At 45.3% G+C, this 12,270-nt stretch overlaps 1 protein-coding gene across 2 annotated transcripts in view; it reads left to right on the top strand.

Annotated features, from left to right (window-relative positions):
- RCL1 (RNA terminal phosphate cyclase like 1) overlaps window positions 1–11,894 on the top strand; it is a 67,366-nt gene extending 55,472 nt beyond the window's left edge. Inside the window, exons 9-10 of one of the 2 annotated variants that reach the window (XR_005068742.1) lie at window positions 4,979–5,099; window positions 11,000–11,083. Coding sequence is in view for 1 of the 2 variants with exons in the window: in XM_037061774.1 (XP_036917669.1) it covers window positions 11,000–11,150 (151 nt within the window). In the remaining variant the exon portion in view is untranslated. Of the gene's footprint in view, window positions 1–4,978; window positions 5,100–10,999 lie in introns of both variants that reach the window. The other variant, XM_037061774.1, reaches the window with a different exon arrangement.
- Window positions 11,895–12,270: the final 376 nt, after the last annotated feature.

A 12,270-nucleotide genomic window follows, 5' to 3' on the forward strand; every position in this document is an offset into this window, starting at 1 on the left:
GAGGCACGCTAACATCAGGAATCAGCATTGCTAAAATAGATTTTGTAGTTAAGGCATTTGGAGGGGAGGGGAGGGCTAGGAGTACAGCACCCTAAGTGCAGAGATTCCTGTAGAGAGTTTGCTGGAAGCAGCCGACAGTCTGTGATGGACCATGGCCCGTCAGCCTCTCAGCTCTCTCTTTGCTGCTGCTCTCCCAGCCTCTGCTTTGGGGCAGCAGCAGGGCTGGTTGCTCACACAGTGTTGAGGCTGTGTCCAGACGTGTGTAGTTGTGGGGCATGGGGTTTGGCAGAACATTATGTGAGAAATGGAATGCATGTTTTTATTTTTCCTTGACCCCCCTTTTTTTTTTTTTTTGCCCTTAGAGGGTTTTTTTTTTTTCCAGCTTGCCTTGTAGGGCCTTTATACCTTTTCAAGACAGCAGCCCCTGCGGAGATCATCAAGATGTGACTGGATTTTTTTTTTTCAAGTTTGTGTGCTCTCCTGCACATACCCTCTCACCAAACATTAATTGTAGTGTCTTGTCTTCAGAAACCTTGCCTAAAATTACTACGTCTCTCAGGAAAACAAAGTGGTCTACTCTGAATGGAGCTTTACAGGACTGGGGCAAAACGCAAAATTATGTGTGAGACTTGGGGCTACCTTTCTCTGGACTTCCTGCCTGTCGGGGTTTCATGCAAGAAGGGCCGCTGTGGGGTGGGAAAGGGCAGCCTCCTTTCTCTTTGGTAAGCTAGGGGAGATGGGGGTTGTAAGGAGTTTGTCTTTTTTTAAACATATTTTATTGATTATGCTATTACAGTTGTCCCATCTCCCCTCCTTCCCTCCACCTTGCACACACTCTCCCACCCACATTCCCCCCTTTACTTCATATCCAGGGGTCATAAGTTCTTTAGCTTCTATATTTCCCATACTATTCCTGCCCTCCCCCTGTCTATTTTCTACCTACCATCTGTGCTACTTATTCTTTGTACCTTTTCCCTCTCTCTCCTCCTCCCACTCCCCTGTTGCTAACCCTCCATGTGATCTCCATTTCTGTGGTTCTGCTCCTGATCTAGCTGTCCTCTTAGTTTGCTTTTGTTTTAGGTGTGGTTGTTAGTAACTGTGAGTTTGCTGTCCTTTCACTGTTCATATTTTTTATCTTCTTTTTCTTAGATAAGTCCCTTTAGCATTTCATATAATAAGGGCTTGGTGATGATGAACTCCTTGAACTTGACCTTATCTGAGGAGCACTTTACCTGCTCTTCCATTCTAAATGAAAGCTTTGCTGGATAAAGCAATCTTGGATGTAGGTCCTTGCCTTTCATGACTTGGAAATAATTCTTTCCAGCCCCTTCTTGCCTATAAGGTCTCTTTTGAGAAATCAGCTGACAGTCTGATGGGAAGTCCTTTGTAGGTAACTGTCCCCTTATCTCTTGCTGCTTCTAGGATTCTCTCCTTCATTTTAATCTTGGCTAATGTAATTATGATCTGCCTTGGTGTGTTCCTTCTTGGGTCCAACCTTCTTTGGGACTCTCTTGAGCTTCCTGGACTTCCTGGAAGTCTATTTTCTTTGCCAGATTGGGGAAGTTCTCCTTTATTATTTGTTCAGATAAGTTTTCCACTTGTTGCTCTTCCTCTTCCCCTTCTGGTACCCCTATAATTCGGATGTTGTAATGTTTAAAGATGTCCTGGAGGTTCCTAATTTTTTTTAAATTCTTGTTTCTTCATTCTTTTCTGTTGTTTCTTTCTTCCTTCTGGTCCACTCCATTAATTTGAGTCCCAGTTTTTTTCCCATCACTATTGGTTCCCTATGCATTTCCCTTCTTTTCACTTAGTGTAGCCTTCATTTTTTCATCTAATTTGTGGCCAAAGTCAACCAGTTCTGTGAGCATCCTGATCATCAGTGCTTTGAACTGTGCATCTGATAGGTTGGCTATCTCTTGGTCGCTTAAAAGTATTGGCTCTGGGGCTTTGAACTGTTCTTTTATTTGAGCCTTTTGGGGGGGGGCGGTGTCTGGTCGCACCCGATACATAGTGAGGGGCGGAGCCTTAGGTGTGCACTAGGTCAGCAACCCAGTTGCTGGGTTGTGGCGCTGTATGTGGGGGCGGGATAAGAGCGGGACCAGGGGCACCTGCTCCGCTCTCTCTCGGATTTCAGTGTCCTCCACTGCTTCTCACAAGCAAATTGGGCCTTTCTGGTGCTGCTTCCTGGGTGGGTGGGCTTGTGTACGTTCTAGGAGCCTGTGGGTCTCTCCAACAAACTCTCCTGTGAGGCTGGGAGTCTCTCCCGGCACCTCAGCTCCCACAAGTGTTTTCAATCAGTGCTTTTAGGCTTTATTTCCCCTGTGCTAGGGCCCTGGGTTGCATGGTCTGTCTCACTGCTCGTTTTCACCTGGTTTATCTGCATCCGAATGTGTGACCTCAGTCAGCCGGCCGTCTTGCGTGCCTCACTGGGTCTGCTCATTGCTACCCTGCGCCGGGGTCTGCCAACCACCGCCTTTTCCTGCTGTGACCCCTCTCCGTTGGCCGCCGACTCCACCCTTCTTACTGGTGTGGATGAATGGTTGTCGGACTTCTGTACAGTTCAACTTTCTGTCAGTTCTGGTTGGTTTTTTGTTCTAAATTTTTGTTGTCCTTAATCTTGGTTGTGCAAGGAGGCACAGTGTGTCTACCTATGCCTCCATCTTGGCCAGAAGTCAGGAGTTTGTTTTTGAAAGCTGTATCTGTTTGGGGCCCTTTTCTCCTTTTTTATTGTGGGAGGCTGCAGTGGCTCAAAATGATGAAGGACAAAGGTAGGAAGAAATACACGTCCTTCAGGAGGAACCTAGTGGGCGAAGTTAACATCATATTTATGTGTGCGCTGCAGGGTAAAAAAGACCCAGAGTCTGTCATCAGTATAATCATGGTGGTAGGGGGTCATTTTGTCCTAGTTGGAGTCAAGAGTTTGAAGAGCGAACTACCACTTATTTTTACGTATGGTTAAAGTCATCAAAGTCTGTTTTTTGAAATCTCCAATTTCTCAAGAACTGGAAGCAAGACCCTCTTTGGGTTAAACAAATGTTTTGTTTTGTTTTTTGTCTGGCAGTTTTCACATTCTGATTTGTCTAAATAGCTTTTTAAATGTTTCTTTTTAACAGAGCATGGAGATTAAGGAGAATGTTTTTTCTTGCAATATTACTTTCAAACCCTTTCTGAAAAGTAAGGGTCTTGGTTCTTTCTTTTATTCTTCCTTCTTATGTTGGGCTTTCTGTGTTATTCTTTTTTTCATCCAACTGTGTCACTTGAGAAGGCAAGTCTGTATGTATGAAATTCCTCACAAAGGAGTTTTTTTAGTAGAATAAAATAGTACTGGATAACATGCTGGTATGTGGAGAATCTCTTTTTATAAAATTAATTTAATTTTTTTTCTTTTTTAAGATGTATTTATTTATTTTTAGAAGGGAAGGGAGAGAAACATCAATGTGTGGTTGCCACTTGCGTGCCTGCCACTGGGGACCTGGCTCACAACCCAGGCATGTGCTCTGACTGGGAATTGAACTGATGACCCTTGGTTTGCAGAGGCCAGTGGTCAATTCCTTGAGCCACACCAGCCAGGGCTAATTTAATCTTTATTGTTGTTTTTTTCCCCCATTACCATTTAGTTCCCTGCCCCTCACTCCTCCCAGCAATCACCACACTGTTGTCCATATCCGTGACTCCTTTTCCCTTTTTGCTCAGTGCCCCCACCAGCTGTCATCCTGCTCTCCATCTATGAGTCTGTCCCCGTTTTTCTTGTTAGCTGTTTGTTCATTAGATTCCACGTATGGTGTGAAATCGTATGGTATTTGTCTTTCTCTGACTGACTTATTTCACTTAGTGTAATACTGTCTGGGTCCATCCATGCTGTCACAAAGGGTAAAATTTTTCCTTTTTTATGACTGAGTAGTAGCCCATTGTGTAAATGGCCCATAGTAGTTTTGTCCACTCACCCATAGATGGATACTTGGGCTGCTGCCGAATCTTGGTGACTGTAAATGACACTGCAAAGAACATAGAGGTGCTTATATTCTTTTAAATTAGTGTTGTGGGTTTCTTCAGATATATTCCCAGAAATGGGGTCACTGGGTCAAAAGGCAGATCCGTTTTTAATTTTTTGAGGTGTCACCTGAAGAATCTATTTCCATTCAATTTGTTGAGTTTTAGGTGGTTTACAGTTGGTGACAGTGGTTCTGTTTTCCCCTGAAAAAGCTTAATATTACAGTTTATGGAGAGTTTATGCTTTTATATACTTAAAAGTGGAATCAACAGCAAGAAAATAGCAACTTTCACAAATTATTTATGGTTGCAGACTGTGGTTACCAGGGCTATCTGTATTTTGTCGGTACATGGACGCTGAAGTGCAGCTTGTCTGATTTCAGGCCTTGCTCTGCCCCGGAGCCCCAGGAGGTCATGGTCATGAGCATCTTTTAGCCTTGGTCTTGTCTGTGGAGAAGGTGAACAGGCCTGTGGGCATGGGCTTGTGGAGATGGAGGGAAGCTTAAATAAGGTTGGGCACTTAGAGTTCCCAGTAGTGCAGCACGCCTGGCAGAGCTCGGTCAGTGCTGGCCATGCTGGCCTCTGCGATTTCCACCCAGACATTCCTTTGTCCTGCAGCAGTCTGGGACATCTAGGCTCCTGTTAAGGTCACTTTGAACACTAGGAGGCCCAGTAAACTTGCTTTGGGTAATTTCCAGCCTAGAGTCAGCTATAAATTGTTTGCTCAGATATCTGTAAATTTATATTCCTTAATTTTTAGATATATGACTAGCTTCCTGCAGTCATATTGCTAAACAGAACTATGCACATCTTATTTACTGTTCCCAAGAATTCTGTAAGGTAGGTGTTTATTTAACAAACACTTAATAGAATTTGCTGTTGGCCAGATATGGTTTTAAGGCTACCCAAATATGAACTCATTTGGTTTTCATAATGACCCGGTGAGGGCTACAGAGGCAGGGTGACTGTTGCATACCCCACTGTGCAGGTGAGGGGACCGAGGCACGGAGAGATTGAGCCGCACGCCCAGGATCACACAGTCGGCACGTGGAGTTCAGACCAGGACGGTCTCGTCCAGAGTCCGTGCTTCCCTGACCCGCTGCTCTTATGTAAGCGCTGGGATTCCATCCACGCTGCCGGACTCCAGGCACCTCCCCGCCTGAGGCAGGGAGCCGTGCTGCGTTTTTTCAGAGAGTCCTCATTTCAGATGCTGCTGTAAAATGATCTCCTTCTGTCTTTACGTGGAGGTCTAACATGAACTGTGCTGCTTCGGGATTTTTGTCCCTTTAATAAACAACCCCTTTCTATTGCTTTTGAAGTGCTGCGGGGTGAGAGCCCAGGGTCCTTGTTAAACACGGACTGGCTGGGGGTTCTTTGCTCGCCTGCCTGTCGCACAGCAGGGTGCAGATCAAAGGAAATCGTGCAGGGGAAACTGATGTGCTGGCCGGGCCTACTGCGGCTCTTTGGGTTCAGTTGACTGCCCTCCTGAGCCAGTGGGATGCCACGCCTCCTTACATTTGTGACTTAATTGTGTTTAAATTGCTGCAGAGCCCTGTTGCCCTGATTGAGCTCTTTGAACCCTGGAACATATTTGGCATATGATAAAAGCAAGTGATAGCTTTACTTTTCAGATGAGAGAGAGGTTAGTGAGTGTTGAACCACTGCCCTTAGTGAGTTTTGAACCAAACTTGTGCTGGGACCCACATCTCCCAGCAGTGCCACCAGCCTGTCTGCCCCCTTCTGCCTATAACTTAGTTTTTAGATCAGAGACCAGCTGGGCTTAGGGAAAGCCAGTGTTTGGCAGAAAAAGCACTGAAATACATTTAAAAGCTGAGGTGTGATGAGTGTAGGGGCCCCACCCAGATCTTATCCCTCCCCGGAGACCTGAGAAGTAGTATTTCCAATACCCAAATGGCTCAGTGGAGTGGGAATTGGGACCCTCTCTTGTCATTTGGGAGCTGCCAGCAGGAGAGAGAGCTCCCTGTGATTGCTTCCTCTGCCACCCCTAACAGGTGTCAGAAGAGGGACTTGGTGTGAGGAGCTATATTTTAAGGGGCAGGGCCTAGCAACCTGGCCAGTCCTGGGCAGTTGGGATTCACTGGACAGACAACGTAGAGCCCAGAGGCTGTCACCTGCTGACCAGCAGTGCTGGCAGGAGCAGCCCGATCTGGGAAGATTCACAGGAGAAATTGTCTCCACGTTCCAGGGTTCCCTGAAACCTGCTTTTGTGGGAGGCCTAGGGGTTCTCATGAGAAGTCAGTTATTGTTCGTTTTTTAAAAATCACTTTGTATTGGGGGGGAAAAGATATTACTACAGATATTTTTGTGAAGTTCTCTAAGTCCTTCACATGGGAGTTGCACAGTGCCAGCTGCCTGACACGGTTCATGTGAAAAGCTGCCAGTCACACTGCAGGGGGGTCCTCTGTCAGGGAGCAGCGCTGCCCTCAGCAGGCTGTGGCGCTCTCTGCCTGGCTGTGTGGCCACGTGGTTGTGTCTGGCAGGTGTGGGTCTGCAGAACGGTGTTTGGAAGAAAAGGGACGGGAAGGGGTGGGGTTGTGTGGCTGGAGCCACGTGGGGCTGTGGGGCTGAGGGGAAGGATGTGGATCAGCACCGGATGGGACTGTTCAGCTGTGCGCCCATATGGGGCGGGTTTATTCTGTTTGTTTTTCTTTTTCTTAAAGAGACTGTTTGTTAGGATTTACTATTGTCTGTGGTTATTTCTCAGCTTCTGAGCATATTTGCTCTTTGACAACCCAGCTGTAGGAGACGGAGTGTGGGCTGGAGGTAGGAGGATATTCTGAAACATGTCATAATCCTTTTCTATAACAGTCTTTCTCAGATAGGTTGTGAGGTTGGCAGAACATTATGTAAAAAAGGAGCAGGCTTTACTTTTTCTAACTATTCCAAAAACTACAAATACCCCACAGCTGCAAATATGTAGGCCTGCACACTCAAACCCGTGTTTCTCCTGTCCTTCTCCAAGAGATCAGAAGCAAACTGAGGCCTCCTAGGAGTTCTGCCAGCTGGGAGGGTGTCTGGCCCTTCTGTGTAGCACAGTTGAACGATTCACGGTGACATGGGCTGGGCGGCTCTGGGAGCGGGCCTGTGTGAGAGCCGAGAGGGAACGGGCTGTTTTCTCCTTGGAGTGCAGGGCGAGATGGCTGGCTGTGTCCGCACCACTGCCAGCTGGATGCTTTGCCCACAGATGTGGACTGTTTATCTGTGGGTTTGATGTGTTTGTTTTCTTTTTTCCTAGGACAGGGTGGGGTGAAGAGCAAAAAACTGAAAATTGGTTAGCAAGACAGGAAAGCCAGCAGGGGAAGAACTGACTTCCCTTAATTGCTAAGAATGTTGAAGTCATTTCTCAAAATTAGTCCTTACTCCTAAATTCTCTTTCGTGCCTCACTATACTGAATGCCTAGCAGTTATAGTGGTTTCCATGATAACCTAAGGTCATTGCCTTTGACATGATTATATAATTTACCAAGGAGGGGAGGCAATTCTGAGACAGCTACACATAAGTGTTTAATTAGAAACCACAAGCAGAGCCAAGAATGCAGGAGGGTTATTGGCCAGGGAATACTTTGTAGAAGAGTTGAGAAGTGGTAAGCTAGTTTATATTTTAAAGAAAAAGATGAAGTAGCATGATCCTAGGTGGAAGAGAGAGTAAAGAAGTGAGGAATTTATCTGTGAGCATGCAGCGCTTACCAGAACTACTCTCTAGGGCAGTTCCTGTTTCATCTGTTAACCCCTGACATGCCTGCAGATCACATCAGTCAGCCAGATGGGGTGAGGAGTTGTTTCTGCCCCCTCTTCTCCTTTTTGTCTCTCCCTTAACTAGATCAACTAGAACAGGGGAACAGGTGGAGGGGAAAATTCATTACAGTAGGCTTTGTACTTAGGGTAGGAGCCAGGATCATACTTTTGTTTAACTTAACAGATTTTTTATTTCTGTTTATATGTGTATGTGTGTCTTTATTGAGCTATAATTTATATGCCACACAGTTTACCCATTAAAATGTATAGTGCAGGCCCTGGCTAGTGTAGCTCAGTGGATTGAGTGCAGGCCTGCAAACCAAAGCATTGCGGGTTTGATTCCCAGTCAGGGCACATGCCTGGGTTGTAGGCCACATCCCTAGTATGGGGTGTGCTAGAGGCGACCACACATTGATGTTTCACTCCCTCTCTTTCTCCCTCCCTTCCCCATCTCTCTAAAATACGTAAATAAAATCATTTTTAAAAAAGTACAGTTCAGGAGCATTCAATATCTTGATCCCTAGTATATGTCATCAGATTGGCTCAAACTAAAAAAAAACTAAAAAATAATATTAATAAAATGTACAGTTCAGTGGTTTTTAATATATTCACAGAGTTGTCTAAACAAAACCACAGTCTAATTTTAGAACATTTTCATTACCCTGGAAAGAAATCCTTTGCCCATTCATGGTGGTTCTCTGTCAACCCCAGGCAACGCCTGATCTGCCTTCTGCCTCTGTAACGGATTTGCCTGTTCTGTCCATTCCATATAAATAGGCTCAGACAGTACGGGTTTCTTGGTGACTGGCTTCTTTTCACCTCACATAGTGTTTTCTGAGTTCATCCATGCAGTAGCATATGTCAGCATTTTGTTCCTTTTTGTAGCTGAATATTTTGTTGTGTGGATGGATCACATTTTGTTTATCCATTTATTAGTTGGTGGGCACTATGTTGTTTCCGCTTTTTGAATAATGCTGTTTTGAACATTTGTGTTCTAAAAACACGAGTTATTGTGTGGGTATATGCTTTCATTTATCTCGTGTACATATTTAAAAATGGAATTGGTAGATTATATGATAGCTCTTTGTTTAACATTTTGAGGAACTGCTAGCCCATTTTCCATAGTGGTGACAATTTTCTATATTCTTTCTGAACCTCACATTAGTTACCATCTGCCCCTTTGATAGTAACCATTCTGTCGGGTGTGAAGGGGCATCTTGCGGTGGTTTTGGTGCTCGCTGCCCTGTGACTAGTGAAGGGGAGCGTGTGTTCATGTGCTTCCTGGCTTCGTGCATGTTGTCTGCAGGGAGCTGTGTGTTCAGATCCTTTATCTGTTTTTAAACTGGGTTATTTGTTTTTTTATTATTTTCTTGTAAGAGTTCTTTATATATCTTAGATATTAAACCCTTATCAGATATATGATTTGCAAATATTTTCTCCTATCCTGGGGATTGTATTTTCACTTTTCTTGATAGTGTCCACAACATATTTTAATTTTGATAAAGTCCAATTTATTTTTCTTTCATCACTATTTGATGTGTTCTAAGAAACCATTTTCTAGTCCAAGACCATGAAGATTTACTTCTGTGAGTTTCATCGTTATAGCACTTACATGCAGGTCTTCCGATCCATATTGAGTCATTGTGTGTGTGACGTGAACAAGGGCTTCTGTGACGCTGTTCCAGCACCGTTCATCGGGAAGGTGATTCTTTCCTCGTCGAGTTATCTTGGCACCCTTTTTGATAATCAGTTGAACCTAAAACGAGTGGGCTTGTTTCTGGAGTCCCAGTTCTGTTCCATTGATCGGCGTGTCAGAATCAGTGGTTTGTTTTTTTTTTTTTTAAGATTTTATTTATTTATTTATCTTTAGAGGGGAAGGAGAGAGGGAGAGAAACATCAATGTATGGTTGCCTTTCGTGCATCCCCTGCTGGGAGGTGGCCTGCAGGGAACTGGCCTGCAACCCAGGCATGTGCCCTGACTGGGAATCGAACCGCGATCGTCAGGTTCGCAGGCCCGTGCTCAGTCCACTGAGCTACAGAATCAGTGTTTTGAAAGCTCCTCAGATGGTTCCATGTGCATTTGGGGCTGAGACCCGTCTGGCTGGGGTAGGGACTCTGGGCGCTTCAATGGGCAGGGAGCACACACAAGATTGCTGGTACTTTGTTACAGATATGTAGAACGTCCGTTTGCAACTGAACCAGTGTTTTCGGACTTGCCCAATAAAAACCACCAGGGGTGCTTATGAAAAACAGATTTCTGGTCCTGTGCAGCAGGAAGACAGGGTCTTGGCAGGGGTGGAGATGGGACGTCTTTGCATGTCATGTGTCCCAGACATGCCTTCCCTGTCATGTTTAGTGGATTCTCCAGGTGGGTGTTTTGTCCAGGGTAGCTGGGATGGTTCTAGATCTGCTAGGTGAGACCAGTGGAAACCCACATACCCAGACCATGGTCCTTCCGTAGAATTGCTGTTCCCAGGGTACTCTGGGGGTGAAGCCATAGCTCCGTCTTAAGGAAGATGACAACAAACAGCCCCCATGAAATTTCTCACTGTGCTTCCTGGGAGCCCTTTCTTGGCCACCTTATTTAATACTGCCTCCTGCCATGTACACACAGAGATTGTTTACCCACATTTCCTTCCCATCCACTTGCTTACATTATTTAAATTTCCCTTTTCAGGAATATTTAACTTACCTTGTCTGCCCCACTAGATTGAAAACTTCATGTGAGAGGGGATGTTGAGTTCACTGCAACATCACCAGCACCAGGAACAGTGCCTGGCACATTGCAGGCATTTGGTAAATGTTGCTTACGTGAGTGGAAGGATGTTGTGGGGGCTGAGGGGTGAAGAAAGAGACCTCTGTTTTGGCATCAGCAGCAGTTGTTCTGCTTGGTTCTACCACGCGCAGCTGTGAATTACCCACCTACATGTTTCTCACTTTGCCGGAGCCACTCAGAAGGTCAGCGCCATGTTTATGGCCATCCACTGCAGCAAGTGTGGAGGACAAACCTTACGTGTCGTGTACTAACCTAACTTTGTTAATTCATCTTGTTGTATTGTGTGTGTCTCTACACAAATATAAATCCTCTTTCGAGACTAGTAGTCTATAAATAAATAGGATTTAGTCAGCTTTGAGAATTTTAATTTTGGTCACTCCTTGATCTGGGAAATTAAAAGCTTGGGTTCTAGGTGAGAGGAGAGTTTTTTAAAAATCTTAAATCCTCTTTCATTCCTTCCTTTTTTATTTTTTTTAGGATAGAATTTTTGCGGCATTTGAAGAGCTTTTTCCAGATAATGTTTAAAATTGAAACGAAGCCATGTGGTGAAGAACGCAAGGGCGGGGATAAAGTGCTGATGACCTGTGTCGGCGTTGGCTTCTCCAACCTTAGCAAGACCCTCAAGTGATACTGTCACAGGGTAAAAGGCCCTGACACCTGCAGGCAAAGCAGAAGCTGCCAAGGACCCAAAGGGAACCAAGTTCAAATTCATCCAGGACAAGATAGCCTCTTATATCGAGGCCTTTTAAACTTTTCCATTGAAAAACAATCGAATATCCAAATAAAAGACATTTTTGTATCAGGTGGTTTCCAGCCGTTTCTCCAGTTTCATTGATATTCCTCAGGAGGTCCTGTCATGACGAGAGCCCCCACGGCTCACCTGGACAGAGGGCATGCCTTCTGGACACAGCCATGCTGCCAGCCTCCACCACAGCTGCGTGTCAGCGGTGCTTCCTCAGCCCATGTCCTAGGCTCTGTCGTGCGACTGTCTTCCAGACCCGTGGCACCTGTTACTGTCCTTCCTGCAAGGACCAACCTCTTGGAACCTTGGTTTCCGTGTAAGGGCTAAATGAGGTAGTATCAGTGGAAAGTCTTTATGAGTAGTTCAGTGTTATGCAAGTGTTAGAAAATGGTCTGTTAGACTGTTTCATTCTTTGTCTTCGGAATGGACTCTGCTGTCTTGGAGACAGAGTCTGCTCCCTGTCTGTTCACTGTATGTGGGGTGGGGGATAAGTGCCTGGGAAGGGCAGGGGTCCAATTAAAGTCTTTGGATAATTTCTATATCTCAGGAGTGCCATGTGTTTTTTTATTTTATTTTCACAATAACCATGTGATGTAGATTTCATCTTTACAAGTAAAATTTAAAAGGATATTTTGTTCCTTTGAATTTTATAATGTAAAGACATTAGCTCTCCTAATTTAAAGATGGAATTATCATAGTGTCAGAGTCTGAGGTGTTACCTTACTTACTAGCTAACAAGTCAGAGTGTTACTGTTTCATGGACGCTAGCGGAAGGCAGAGCCTCGGTCAGAGACGGTGAACTCCGTCACTCAGAGCACAGCGAGCAGCAAGAGCTCCGTGCTTGCATTGTGTTCTCCTGTTTCCCAAGCCCCACAGTGATGCCCTGGAGGGCCCCAGGCAGATGCCACGTACACAGTAGGCTTGTGACACAGCAGAGGAGCGTGCGTGTTTGGGGACCCATCCCCACACAGCACGCCTGCTCTTGCTCCAGACGCGGATGTTACTT

The sequence above is a fragment of the Sturnira hondurensis genome, unplaced genomic scaffold (assembly GCF_014824575.4).
Source record: "Sturnira hondurensis isolate 20B ecotype Veracruz unplaced genomic scaffold, ASM1482457v3 Scaffold0013515, whole genome shotgun sequence".
NCBI classification, from domain to species: domain Eukaryota; kingdom Metazoa; phylum Chordata; class Mammalia; order Chiroptera; family Phyllostomidae; genus Sturnira; species Sturnira hondurensis.